Below are 14,700 nucleotides of genomic sequence, written 5' to 3' on the forward strand. Positions count from 1 at the left end.
ATAACTCCATGTATACTTTTAAAAGAGGAGTGATTAAAATGCAGAGAATAAATTGGGGGACAAAAGCAGCTTGGGGGGGTCTATTAAGAGGTTCTTTTACTAGTCTGTTTGGACCCTGATGGCAACAGTGAAGACAAAGAGAGTAGACAAACTTTCACGATGTTAGCGGGGTACAATGGATAAGACCTCATAATGATTGGATGTGAATGAGAAGGAGGTATCAGGGCTGACCCCAGGTTTCGGACTGTGCTCCCAGATTGATGGTGTTGCCATTCACTGAGGTAGGAAAACTGCAGGGGGCCCAGCCAGAAGGAGGTACAGCTTCATTCCGTGTTCTCTTGCTTCCTGGAAGCCTTAACTCCCTGGACGGTAAAACCTTGTCTATCTGCCAGTACCTAGCACCAGGCCCTGCACATCGTAGGTCTTCCATGAGGAATTGCTACATTAGAGAGTCATCACCGCATATCTAACACTACCAGTGATGGCGAATTAATCTTTTATGAAAGAAAAAACAGCACCGAACTCCTGTCCCAGCTGGGCTGGTTAAAGGCAACAGCACGGAAAACTCACAAACAGCCAAAGAAGTAGGAAAAAAACCACACCAAGAGAACAAATCTCTGCGAGCAGATATATGTAGGCCACGATTATTCATCTAGACACTAATTCTGCCAAAGGGTTGGGGTGGATCCCAAGTACACGTAAACGCAACGAGGAACTCAGCAGAAGAAAAATGGTTTAGTCACCAGAGAAGATCAGACGCATTATTATGTGACAGAAGTTATAACAATCAAAATTATGAAAGACTTTTGTTTTATGTTGTGTCTAAGAAAGCACACTCGGGGTAAGAAAAAAAAAAAAAAGGACGTGGAGAAAAAGAGAAGGCATTAATATGGATATCGTTAAGGAGGGTATAAATTTTAAAAGAGCAGCACTAAATTATTTGAAGTGAAAGGAAGACTATGAGGGGAGAAGCTGCAAATGTGAAGAGAATAAGCCCCGTAAGTGTGCAGAATCAAAGACAGGCTGAATTAATGTGAAGTGTAAACTCAGTGGAGGAGAAGGAAGGGCCAAGATAAATTACAGGAGGTGAGAGCAGGAGCAGGGGAGGAAAGACTAGAAACAAACAAACCGAAATCAGATGAAGAAGCCAAGTGCGGCCATAGGACCAGGTGAAAAAAATTAAAATTTTTAAAATCTCTTTCTTTTCTTTCTTTCTTTTTTTTTTTTTTCAAAGCAAAATCTCACAGAATGGCAAGAAAAGAGGCGAGGGTCCGGCATGAGGCAAAGACGCATGCAGAGTCATTATGAAAACTAAATGTGTTTTCTGTTTCGTTTGGTTGCTTTGTGAATCTGGAACCATTTTGACATGTGGAAATATTCATTTCGATGTGCTTAAAGTGTATTGATTATGGTAATTGTTTTTTCTGTGTTAGTTGCAGTCCATTGTGATTTCCTATGGGCTACCGTAATTGCTTCTTAACCTGCCCTGTTGGCTAATTTGGTTTGGGAGAGGCGAGGTGACCTCTGCATGTCAGCCTCACCGTAATTACAAGACAGGAGTAGCGACGTCCAGGCAGAGAAGAGAAATGTGGAAAGGGGGAGGGTGCACTCCTCCGAGAGGAGCATGTGCCGGGTCGTGGGCACTGAGAGGCTCATAAGAAGGAGCATTTTGGTTTTTACCGCGCCCTGGGCCAGTGGCTTTTTGCTCCAGGCTGTGTGGACAAGAGCAAGGGACGAAGGCCGAACCATCATTTTGTAAAATTTCCTGAATTCATCGACAGACCTTAGTAGAAGAGAAACTACCTCCAGATCCATTGTCATCGTCCCTGCATTTTGCCTTTCCCATTCATTGTTCTGTCCCTGTTTTCCTGGAATTAAAGGAATTCTCAGAATCCCTATAGCATGCCATTTATACTTTGGAATTACCTAATCAGATATGTAAACGGTCCATTTCAAATATGTTTTGCACCCATACCTGTCAGGATGGCTGCCCAGGTTTGTGCCTGTCTCTGGGATTACATGTTGATATTTACGTTTATGGGATGAGGCAGCTATGAATAAGGAAAGTGATCATGGTTTGCAAAAAGTCACCATGTACCTCATACCAAGGTGTCTAATAGTATCGGGATTTCTTTCACTATTTTATCCTGCATCATGTCAGGTATTAATGAATATATGTTATATCAATAGCTAGTGTTTATTGAGCTCTTACTATCAAGTACTATACTTGGTTATCGCATTTAATGAAACAACTGTATAAGGTAGGCACTATTATGATCACTATTTTACAAAGGAAACAGGTTTAAAAAAGCTAAGAAGGTTGGCTATGCGCGCCTTGTAGCTGGTGGAGCTGTGATTTAAATTCAGAAAGTCTGAATTCTGAGTTCCCACTTTTATCCTCTCTCGTGATCGCGAACTGACTGCATTATACATTTTATCTTGGTAGAGATTATAGTGACTTTGTATAGATTATAGTGGTTTCCTCTTTAGATTCATTCATTTTCTGAATGAGTATTTATTAAGCTCCTCATGCATACCAAGCATTGGTATTGGAAATATACTGAAAAGCAAGACAGACAGACTCTCAAAAAGCTTACTTTATAGCTTATTTTTAAAAGCTTATTTTATTTTTAGGGTCTCGTAGTGGGAGAGTCAAGCCTCTCACAGGTTAATTTAATATTCTAATATCGTTAAAACATTCTTTCTATATTCATTAGGAAAAATTTAAAAAATCACTGCTGCTATTTGTTTTTATTACCATATTGGTGCATTTCCTTCAAATCAGTTTCTTAAGCTAACATTTCTTGTTTGCATACTATGTGCCAGGCACCAGACTGTGAGTTTTGCGCGCATTATTTTACTCCTCAAAGCACTCCTTGTGCAGGAACTATTACTAGTCAGTTTTAAAAATGAAAAAAACAGGCTGAAGGCGGTTAAATAAGTTTCCCAGGAACACCCGGCTGGAGCGCAGGAATCTGACCGCAGGCTGCCTAACACGAGTCCCCACTCCAACCACTGTGGCTCCTTCTTCACGTGGATACGTGTTATATGTATTTTCCAAAAAAAAAAAAAAAAAAAAAATTGGCATCCTGGCTTTTTTGTCTTATATTTTCCCACATCATTGAAATGTTTTCTGGTGTCTGTTTTAATATTTTTTTTTCCTGTGTGTGATTCTTTGTTTTCTCTCTTTTGTGACCTGGATTGTGTTTGCTTTGCTTTTATCTACTCCAGTGGTTGGAAGGTGTGCTTTCTGTTTCCCGTTCTAGTAGCGGTTGTCTTTGAACTAAACAAAGACCACCCAGATGAGGGCACACAGACACTGTTCATGCAGAGCTGGCCGCGGGAGTCGCCCCCTCGCTTGTGTTTCTCAGAGGCTCCAAGCAGGAGGGCAGTGGGAAGCTTTGTAGGAAAGGGAGGCTTCAGGTATGCTTTCTGTTTCGAGGCTGTTGCCACGGGGAAGCTGGAGGCTGGCTAAGGAGAAGCGGGGCATATGATGGGATCCGTTCGGGGAGCATTTGGACTTTCTCTGGTTGGTCCTGAGTTGGACAAAGCGAAGACAAAGAATTGGGAAGTTGGCAGTCATTGCCCAAGTCTCAACCGTTCCAGGCCAGTGGCTGCAGAGCTGGTGATTTGGCTCCTGGTCTGGTTGCTCCCAAGGTTTTGGGTCATGGTCTTTTCGTCATGTATTGTCTGGCCATTGTCCATTTGTATATCGGTTTCTCTCTTTCCAGGAATTACATTTGGGGTCTTGTTTTAATCGTTCCAAGTACAAAATGACATCATGTGGTCAGATGGGTTATTCGTCGCACTGAGATCTTCAGTCTACACTCACACTTCCTTTTGAGTCTGTTAACTAACCTGGGATTTTCAACAAAGGTTGTTATAAATGTATTGATTTTAGATTGCATTTTCTGCCTCAAATTGTGACCAAAATTTAGATTCTATGTTTTAATGTTTACAGCCTGTCTTTACACCCCAGCATCTCCGCTTCTGAGTTCTGGATCCTTAGGTTTGACTCAGAATTGTTTCCAGTCCTCTACATGCCTGAGAATTTCCCTCTGGTTAGCTTGCTTCCTTTGTAAAACGGGGTTGGGGACAATAATAATACATTAAGAGTGCTCAGCAAAGTGTACAGCATCTGGGGGGTGTTTCCTAGCCACTAGCTACTTCATGATCATCATCATTATTATTATTATAGTTCACAATAAAAGGCAGCTTGGCTAGGTTTTTAATACCTTCTACTCTCAACCCTATAAACATTGTTTCATTGTTGTATTATTAACCTGATTTTTCTCATTTTTCTTTTTATTTTTCTGGCAGTGGAATAGAGGTGTGGTTTTTTTTTCTTTAACTTTATAATTCAGTTGGTTTGTTTTTTTGTTTTTTTCAGTTTTATGTTTGGTTTTTCCGGGTTGTGTTGCGGTGTGAGTCTGGCGTTTTTCCTGAAACTTGTTGGGCCCATTCAGTGTGCATACTGGTACTCAGTTTTGCTTGCTTCCTGTTTCTAATCTAGTAAAGTTCCCTCCAGTGTTAAGGTTACGGCTTCCGTTCAGATGGTCCTGGCGCCTCCTCTGGAGGACCCTAATCTTAGACCAGAGGCTGGTCCTCCAACCCGTCCCGCGTGGGCCCCGTTGCTCCTTTTCCTCCGGCGGAGTCCTCGGGAGGCTTCGCGTTCCTCACCCCGGCCGCCGATAACGACCGTCCTTAGAGTCTGCTCCTTCCTCCTCCTGGTTCTGTGATTACGTGTTGGCTTTTCTTTATTTCATCATGTCACTCTCTCTCCATTTTGTTGTTTTCTCTCACTGATGTGATCCTCCTTTTATGGCTTCTTGCTCTTGTCCTAAAACAACCATGTCTTTTTGAATCCTATTGAAGTTACCAAGCAGTTTTCTTTAAAAAAAACAAAACTACCTGTTTCTGGTAAAAGTTCATTTTCAAATGTCTCCGGGGTAGAGGTGCCTTTCCCTTGTTCCACATGATTTTCCATAGGCTCTGGATCGGGGTCTTCTACTGGCTTATTTGTTTCATTTTTATGTGCTGGGTTTTTACACTTGATCTTAGCCAAAAGGCTGAGAACAGATGTGTGCTGGGTTTTTTAAATCCATATTGGAATAAGGAAACTGTATTCAAATAGTGTCAGCCAACAGACAAAATCTGCAAAAGGGCCCGTGTGTCCTCCTGCTACTTGGACGCTATTTGAACCCTGTGCTCATAATTCAACAGGAAGGCAGAGCAGTGCGCTGCACTTTGGTCCAATGGCTTATGTTGCTCAACTAGGTTAGCACTGCTGGTCTGAGATAGAGTTCTCTCCTGCTGCCTGCCTTCAGCACTTTACGTTTTATTTTATTCATTTAGCAAATGTTCCCTGAGTGCTGCCCACCCCTAGCGGGGAAACGCTCTGTGTCCGGGGTACAGGAGTGGGTAAGACCAGCACGTACCAGTGCCTGCTGCCTCCACTGCCTGTACAGTTGTTTTCTGAGAGCTGTCTTCACGGCTGAATGTAGAAAGAAAGAGTCAGGCCGATGACAAACAAAGGGCCAGTAGCAATCTAGCTGCCGTGGAGGGGTGTCTGTCCTCATCTCCGGCTGGGGTAGGTTTCCAGCAAGGAGGGCATTTGCCCCCACTACATACGACAAGAAGCTCAACCAATGGCTCTTTCTAGTTCAGTTCTGTTGATCTTCACCATTAATGAAAAGTCTTCTCAAATTCTGTCCTTAGTTTTAACACTTAATGCTAGTTTTCAGTTATTTAGAGTTCCTCTGTCTTCATGGGTGTTCTCGGTAAAACGTTCAGACAGGTACTTTCTACCACAGTGTTGGTATCATTTCAAACCTGGAGCGTTGATTCTTCACTGTTGAGTTTGGGAGTGAATGTGAGCGATTTAATGCCAGTATCTCGTAAGAAGGCAGAGATGCAGCCCTGAGCCTTCAGAGAGCTGGCAGAGCTAGCAGCAGAGCCCTAGAGATCAGCAGAGAAGGGGCATGCGGATCCTCGCGTGAAAGTTGATATGCTCTCCATTGATGAGAGGAAACCAGAGGGCCAAGACTGTTTTTAGAAATGTCAATATTTAGGGGACAAAAGGAGAAAAATAAGCAAATTCATTGATCTGGGTTGATTCTATTTTATTTTTGCTCTCCTGTGAAAATTTATATATAAATAAATATCCCATCAGGTCTTGATTATCCACTTTGCTAAAAATGCATGATGACCTGGGATTTTTTTCCCTTCACAAACTGTCCCTATGTCTGGAGAGAAGTTGGAATCAGTCAGGTAAGGATTGAACCTCTAGTTCTTTAGGAAGTGTGTCTTGAGCACCTTTCTGAAATAGAACACATATACACCATTTGAGAATCCTGTTCTCTACCTAGCTACCATTATTTGAAAGCTTGCCAAGTTGCAGGCACTGTGCTAAGCACTTTACATGCATCGTCTCATTTAATCTCCATGACAATAGTGTGGGGTAAGTAACTGTTATTACACCCAATTTACAGTCAGAAAGTTGCCTATGACAGAAATTCTGCAACTTACCCAGTCACATAAGACAAGAGTGGCAGAGTCAGGATTTGGTGCTAGTCTAGTCACTAAGCCTGTTATCCTACATGAGTGCTCTACTGCATCTCAAATGTCCTCACACATGCATGCGGGTGCGTGTGCACACACCCACACGGCAACTGCACAAGTATATGAGGAACTAGATATGTTAATGTTCAGGGGTTTTTTAAAAATACATAGAATGAATTTTATTTGATTTCCATGCAAAAGAAGTGTCAGAGAGTTGCTTTGAAACCTATTGCTTATTCTAATACTCAAAACATGGATCAGCTCTTTTCTTTTGGAAATATATTCAGAATTATTTTTATCAAACAAATATTAATTTCATGAATTGACAGTCATACCTGTCTCTGAACAGAAAGTATGGAACATTCATTCACCAGATTTGTCTCCAGATGACTTTCAGTTATTATAAAAGATTTTTTCCCACTCCAATAAAAATTTCCCCCTATATGAATCTTAAAACAAAATAATGTAAGTTCCTTATGGTTCTATAACTATAGTACAGGAACAATCTATGCATCTATTAAAATTCAAATGAATGAACACCATATAGAAACATGGGAAATGCCATTATGTTAACATGAAAGGTGGAATGCATACTATGCCCGCTTTATGTAAAAATACATATAGACAACTACAGGGACTGGAAAGTAATTTGCAAATATAAAAACAATTAGAATTATGAGGGATATTTCAAACTTTTTCAAAATGTTCTCAAGTAGTTTACTATCTTAAAGCTGGTCTTTATGCTAGTCAAAACCTCCCTCACTTTCTCATGCTCTGGACAGCTCCGTTAAATGGACCAGTAGCCTGTGGACAGTAATTCACAAGGAAAATCAAAGGCCCCTGCCAGCTCTTTGAGAATCACTAACTAACTCTGGGCTAGGAGGTTCTCCTCTCTATAACAAAGCACCATAGCTTTCTAGCAGATTTCCTTTGCTGTGGCTCTTTTGAAAGCTGTTATTTTCCTCTCAAATGTATAATTATTTAAATATTCAAGTTCACTTAAAGCTGCTGCTTTCACAGGGGGCGTATTAAACTTCCTTAAGAAACTACAGCACTTTATTCACTGCATTATCAAATGTAAACTCCCCAGCCAGCATTAAAGTCTTCAAATCACCCATCTTCTCCCCTGGCAATACTTCAGTAAAGCTTTCCCCATCAAGACTTCTCTCTACTGGTTCCTTTTTCCCTTGTTTGACATATTCACCATGATCTAACACTTTACATATGGGATTAAAATAATTATAAATACAGTCCCTGTATTCTGATAATTTGTGTTTCATCTCTTTATTTTTTAATAAAATAAAGTATTACAGATAAGATCCAGGTCTTTGTTCCTTTCCTCAGGCCCCTTCTTCCCCTCCTTCTCTCGAGGCAGCTACAATCATGGATTTGTGGAGGAGCTTCCAATGTTTTCTTTTAAACATTTGTATTGATTTCACAGAGGAAGAGAGAGGGAGGGAGAGGTAGAAACGTCAATGATGAGAGAGAATCATTGATCAGCTGCCTCCTGCATGCCCCACACTGGGGATCAAGCCCTCAACTGGGGCATGTGCCCTGACCAGGAATCGAATCCTTAACCTCCTGGTTCCTAGGTCAACGCTCAACCACTGAGCCACGCCAGCTGGGCCGAATATATGTTTTAACTTATATATGTATTGGTGCATAGAATTTTCATACGTGCTTTTAAGATTTACATAAATGTCATTGCTCTCTACCTCTTCTGCAACTTGCTTTTTCCATTCAACATTGTTTTTGAGATCCATCTACATTGTACTGATAGATTTTGATTTTATTCATTTATTTTAAGTTCCCTGCAGCATATTAATTGTCCTGTGATTGTTGCAATGTACTGGAAAACAAAAGAGCATGTATTTCTAAAAGATCTTGAGTCACTCCCTGTGTGGCAGGAGGAAACTCTCGCCCGCAGAGCCGTCTGCCATGTTTGATTTGAGGCGTGGGGTGGAGTGACTTTCAAGTGTGAGCACAAGCTCTGAAGTAAGCAGCATCTGGTCAGGCCAGGGTAATGTGTGCTGACTGGGTGAGGGGCCGGAGGGGATTTAAAATACAATTATGCTTAGAGCCTGTGCTATTTAAGATCCCATACCTCCCTCCCAGTGAGATCCTGTCCCACTGGTGTGGTTGACGGCTGTGTTCTTCTGCTGCGGAAAAGAGAGAACTCAAGTAGCCTGACGTCTCTTTGGCTTTTGTCTGGTGCGCAGAGACAGACGCGGGTCCCGGCATCCCCTCTGTAGTGGGTGAGCGGTTGGCGACCACAGTGGAACAGGCACAGGCAATGCAGCTGCTTGCAGTATCTTTTCCGTGTAAGCAGGCGTCCTGCAGAGTTCTTCTGTCTGTCTTCCATTAAAGGTCCACACACGTTCCTGTCGGGGAGGATCAAGTCCAGCACCTGGAGCTAGTTCAGGACCTAGCACGAGGATTTAACAAGAAGTATGGGGAGTTCTTCCCGGTGCCCAAGTCCATTCTAAGTAAGTAACAAACATGTGATTGATAAATTGGGGCTGTTTATTATCCTTTCGTATTTAAAAAAAATTTCATTTTTCAATTATGATTGACATACAATATTACATTATATTCCAGGTTATACAACATAGTGATTAGATATTTATATAACTTACAAAGTGGCCACCCCGGTAAGTCTAGGAATCAGGGTATGTGTCAAAGAGAAGTCTCTATAATGGACCAAAGCTTAGAACTTTCTTGGAACTAAACTTTAACAACTGAAAATAATAATTTTTATGTATAAAGTATTATGTAATTTCACACACACACACACACACACACACACACACACACACCCTCATTTGGTAGACCAGGTGGCTTTCCCTATGTTATGGATGAGGAAAGGAAGGCCTGCCAGGGCTAACTTTGTGTTCAAGTCCTGTGTCAGACCTGGGCCCTGTATTGAGTTCTGCTTCCAAAACCAGTTTACCTTCGCTTCCCTATTCACAATAAAACAAGAGGTATGAGATTGAGAACTGCTGGGTCATAATGTAGATAAAACAAGAGGGTGTTGATCATCCTCACACTCTGCCTCCTTAAATGCACAGCCGAGGTGGAATGGACAGTCCACCTACTGAATCCGAGACCTCGGCTGCAACGTGCTGGGCTGTGCTAGTCTGAAATCTTTTTTTTTAAAAAAATATATTTTATTGATTTTTTACAGAGAGGAAGGGAGAGGGATAAAGAGTTAGAAACATTGATGAGAGAGAAACATCGATCAGCTGCCTCCTGCACGCCCCCGACTGGGGATGTGCCCACAACCAAGGTACATGCCCTTGACCGGACTCGAACCTGGGACCCTTCAGTCCGTAGGCCGACGCTCTATCCACTGAGCCGAACCGGTTAGGGCTGGAATCTTCTTGAGGAAAGAAGCTGTACACCTCTATCAACATACGTGTAGCTGTGTAAACCTGTGGCAGGGGCAGAAATCACAAAACCTAAGCTCTGTCCATCTTTATTAAACTGACAGCATTTTAAAGGCGTATACCATGCACCCAGTATCAATCTCGAAACCTAAGTTGGGTATAAATGTCTAAGTTATTCCCACAGATAAATTCAGGGCACCCCACGCACCCAAATCAACCTTCTTTGAGTAATAAATAACATTTTAATGTTTTGGCCCATTGTTATTTTACCGATTTCAACTTTATATGCTTCTGTAATAACCATAAAACAGGCACTTATTACTAACACTAGTCTATGAAGCACAGCTTAACATCTTGATTCTATCAGCATAATAAGCAAACTTCGTGTGTGTGTGTGTGTGTGTTCATATGTACTTATATAATCATGGGTAAAGAATTGGAAGGAGGCACATAGATTGTTAAAACTGGTTTGGGGACAGGAAGGGCAGTGGTTTTGGGTAGGGGGTGATTAGCCAGTAGAGAAACAGGGGAAGAGAGAGGGAGAGAAAAGAAATAGACAACACTTTTTTTTAATGGTGTGCACAGCAAAAACAGTGATTGATGCAATTTTATTTATATAATACTATTGTACATTTTTATGTGAACATGTGCATCCAAAATGCATAAAGTCATGATCAACAAAATGTGAATATTTGGATGATGTTTATTTTCCTGCTTATGCAATTCTTGAATTTTGCACAGTGAGAATTTAATATTTATATAATCAGATAAAAATAATAGTTATTTGGTATTCTTGGACGTTTAAAGATCTAGATTGACACTGACATTCCTGATGATTTTTTTTTAATGTTGTCATTGTTTTGTTGTTTGTTTTGTTTCGTTTGGGATGCGTGTGTTGTGTTTTTACCTAAGCATCAATGAAGAAAGTAAAATCTCTCCGTGATCCGTCTGCCAAAATGTCGAAATCAGACCCGGACAGACTGGCCACCGTGAGAATAACAGACAGCCCAGCGGAGATAGTGCAGAAGTTCCGCAAGGCGGTGACCGACTTCACCTCGGAGGTCACCTATGACCCGGCCCACCGCGAGGGCGTCTCCAACCTGGTGGCCATCCACTCCGCCGTGACAGGGCTCCCCGTGGAGGAAGTGGTCCGCCAGAGTGCCGGCCTCGACACTGCTCACTACAAGCTGCTGGTGGCAGATGCTGTGATTGAGAAATTCGCTCCAATTAAGAGTGAAATTGAAAAACTGAAGATGGACAAGGACCACTTAGAGAAGGTTTTACAAATGGGGTCAGCAAGAGCCAAGGAATTAGCATATCCTGTGTGCCAGGAGGTGAAGAAGCTGGTGGGGTTTCTATAGGAAGTTTCAACTGATCACAGAAAGGCTCTTCTGTTTTGTGGTCTGCGCACTCCGAGAAAGGCAGCTTTCCTCCTGGACAAGCAGAAAATTGTAGTGTGGGGGCTATTTAATTTGGTGTACTTGATATTGGCTTCATTTGATGAAGAATGTTTTGTGGCCTGCAAATAGAGCAGGATTCTAAATCCCATCAGCAAAATGCTGTGGTCAGGAAAGAAAAAAGCGAAGAAGGCATAGCTTTCTGAGCCCTCAATATTTGAGGCACACACTCCCCAGCCTGATATACATACACAGATGTGACCGAGGTGACTGGTAATTTGGCAAAAGGGGGTATCATCTGTGTCTTTCTCAAGTGCTATCATAGGCGGTCACTTTATCTGTCCCAACCCTTTTACAGTAATAGGGAGAGGTCTCAGACTTACAATCCTTGGGATGCCATTGGGACCAACTTGTATTCGAATCTCATAAAAATAAGTTGATTAATATAGTTCATTTGTCACTGAGATGGTGCCTGATTTAAAGCATTTAAGCTGCTTAACTTGTTTCCCAAGAGATTATACTGATTGTTTTGGCAAGTTTTTTTGTGTGTGTTTTTGTTTTTAATTCAGAGATTCATATAATCTTTTTAAAAGACTGTGTTATTTCAACTTGATATATTTATTGTTCAAGAGCCCAGACCCTAGATGATGTTCCTAGTAGGTACTTCCATCCCCCTGTGAAATACATAGGAGAGGAATTGCCATTTTACACAGAGGGAAGGGAGACACAGAGGACACAGTTGGCTCAAACAGTATCTCTCAGGAAGTGAGAAGCAAATCCAAGATGGAAACCTTTGCTCCTTACATGAGCCTCCAACCTTTTGAAGGTGGGTCCTGGAAATATAAAACCTGAACTACGAGACTGTTTCTATCAGTAACTCAACCAATGCCGCTTTAAATCTGGTTTCTACCAGCCTTGGTCACATTGGCTCCTCTAGTCCCCAGGCAGGTCCCCTGTACCTATTGCAGAGGCACTTCCAAGTAGACCCTGCCAGACAACAACAGCTGGGAGGCCGGAGCAGTGTGAGTAGAAACCTCCCATGTTCTTCTACCTCGTCTCTCTAAGTAATAACAAGTCACTCTGAAACCTGCACTCCCATTTCCCACCCCTGAAAATGGGAAGGGTAATCCTGACTTGCCAGGGTCTGTTAGATTGATTTTGTAACAGAAATTGCTTATCATTTTTTGCCAATGAGTATAATGATCGTCATTTATACACAAAAGACTAGTATGTTGGGCAAAGACTTTTTACTCATGTTTCTTAGGAATGTAAAAAGGTCCTTGTATTAACAGATATAAATCACAAAACACCGCATCCCAGAATCCAAAGTAAAAGACCCCTTTTTGGATCCTGTCTTGGAATGGGGTATCAATGATTCTAGAGGAGTCTCTTTGGGCATATTTCTTCCAAGGCTGTTTTATTTTTCCTTTCAGATGAGCCCTATTATGAATACTGGAAAAAGACATTAAAGGTGGATCTATCAAACCAATGGTCTATTTGCTTGTCTCTCTGTGTTTCTTTACCCCCTGCAACACCTTCTGTCCACAGAACTACAGGCATCATGGAAGGCATCTGAGAGGAGAGAAACCAGACGATTTGTGATGACTTCCGAGGAGCAAAACCCTGCACAGGTGAGGTTGGCTTGTGAGCATCCTGTTGTTACTCTTTGAAAGTGACCAAGGGCTCAAGTCCAAAGCCAGCCTGTAATGACTGAGACATGCCCAATAATGTCGGAAAATGGGCTAGAGATTCCTAAGAAAGTGTGGGGTTTGTTGGTTTGATGCACACCATGCAGATGTTGATCATGGAACCGATACCATTGAGCTCTCACTACGTGTCAGCCATTACACTAAACATCTTATAACTGTTTTCCCGAGTTACAGAGTGAATATGATTAAAAAAAAAAAAGTGGGGGGAGACAGACAGAAAATAGTAGAGAGTCAAAACAATAATTAAGTTTTTATGACTGGTTATTGATTTTCTTCTCTCTATTCTAAACTCCCTTTTCCGAGGTCCCCAGAGCAGCAGCATGAGTCCCACCTGGGGACTCAATCAGAATGCACATTCTCTGGCCCTCACTTACTGAATCAAAACTTTGGGGATGCACATAGCAACCTCTGTTTTAGCAGCCTTCTGGGCGATTCTGATGCATGAAAACCATGCAACTTTGCAAACCACTGTTTTCTCTTATTTATGTGTATTCTCTCATTTCCTCCTAACCCAATAAAGCGATACTGATATATTATACATTGAAACCCAGGCATAGGCAGTTGAGTAGGTTGCCTAAGACGGTTCAGCCTCTGAGAGGTAGAATCAGGTCATCCAATCCAGAGCCCACTGGGCCACAGCAGCTCCTGCACTGTGCCTTCTGGTGTGTTTGGTGTAGTGTGCTCTAAGGTGCCCTGTCCAATACAGTATGTGCCCATTTAAATTTAAATTGTGACTAAATAAGTAATTCACATCTGCAGCAACAACTTCAAGGGCCCAGTATCCTCCGTGGCTGATGGCTAGTGACTTGGGTAGTGCAGCTTCATCCTCAGATATGCAAATATACACACACACAGACACACACACACCCTGCCAGACTGACTGCATGGCAATTTCTGGGGGTGGCTCAGCAATTTGTTCGCCTTTCAGCTAATCAGATGCACATTAGTGTTTGAGAACCACTGTGCTGGGGGATAAAAAGAGAATAAAACCCAGCCCCTCTCAAGGGGTTTAGAATAAAGGGAGAGAAGAAAATCAATAACCAGTCATAAAAACATAATTATTGTCTTGACTTTCTGCTATTTCCTGTCTGTCTCCTCCCCGCCCCCCATTTTTTTTTTTATCATAGTCACTCAATGTAGCTTTGACTTTTTATTTATATATGATTATTATTTATAGACAGTTTAAAATTTTAGGTCATTTGGGCCTATGAAAATCCTAAAAGGGGAAATGACTGAACTTACATTTGTAAATGGAGTAAACAGAGATTTGATCATCAATATCAGAGTTAACGAGGATCTCCTGAAGCCAAGAGGGATGAATAAGAAGAGGGAGTTCTTTTACACCGTGGGTAGTAAAATTATAGTACTTATTACCCTGTAAAGGGTTATATGGCCTAGAAATAAAAACAGCTGAGCATGGGTTGATTAAATTTATGAGTGAGACAGTCACAAAACTGCAGTAAGCACAAGTTAGGAATGTTCAAATTATGTCTGAAAGTGTCTGATGTTGAAATCACAGGAACGTCCACCTTTTCTGTCACTGCTCTCATTCTCATAATCTTCCATGTTCAGAACTCTAGGCTAGACCAGAGGAGAGCAGTGTGGCCCCCAACCGTTCCATCTTTCATAACTCTCTAACCTTTCCCT

General features: G+C 41.8%; 1 protein-coding gene across 1 annotated transcript in view; it reads left to right on the forward strand.

Annotated features, from left to right (window-relative positions):
- WARS2 (tryptophanyl tRNA synthetase 2, mitochondrial) overlaps positions 1 to 12,833 on the forward strand; it is a 64,491-nt gene extending 51,658 nt beyond the window's left edge. Inside the window, exons 5-6 of the mRNA XM_081111780.1 lie at positions 8,929 to 9,047; positions 10,860 to 12,833. Of these exons, the coding sequence (XP_080967906.1) occupies positions 8,929 to 9,047; positions 10,860 to 11,308 (568 nt within the window). The 3' untranslated portion in view covers positions 11,309 to 12,833. The remainder of the gene's footprint in view (positions 1 to 8,928; positions 9,048 to 10,859) is intronic.
- The last annotated feature ends 1,867 nt before the right edge of the window (positions 12,834 to 14,700 follow it).

The sequence above is a fragment of the Myotis nattereri genome (assembly GCF_964212035.1).
Source record: "Myotis nattereri genome assembly, chromosome: 18".
Taxonomy (NCBI): domain Eukaryota; kingdom Metazoa; phylum Chordata; class Mammalia; order Chiroptera; family Vespertilionidae; genus Myotis; species Myotis nattereri.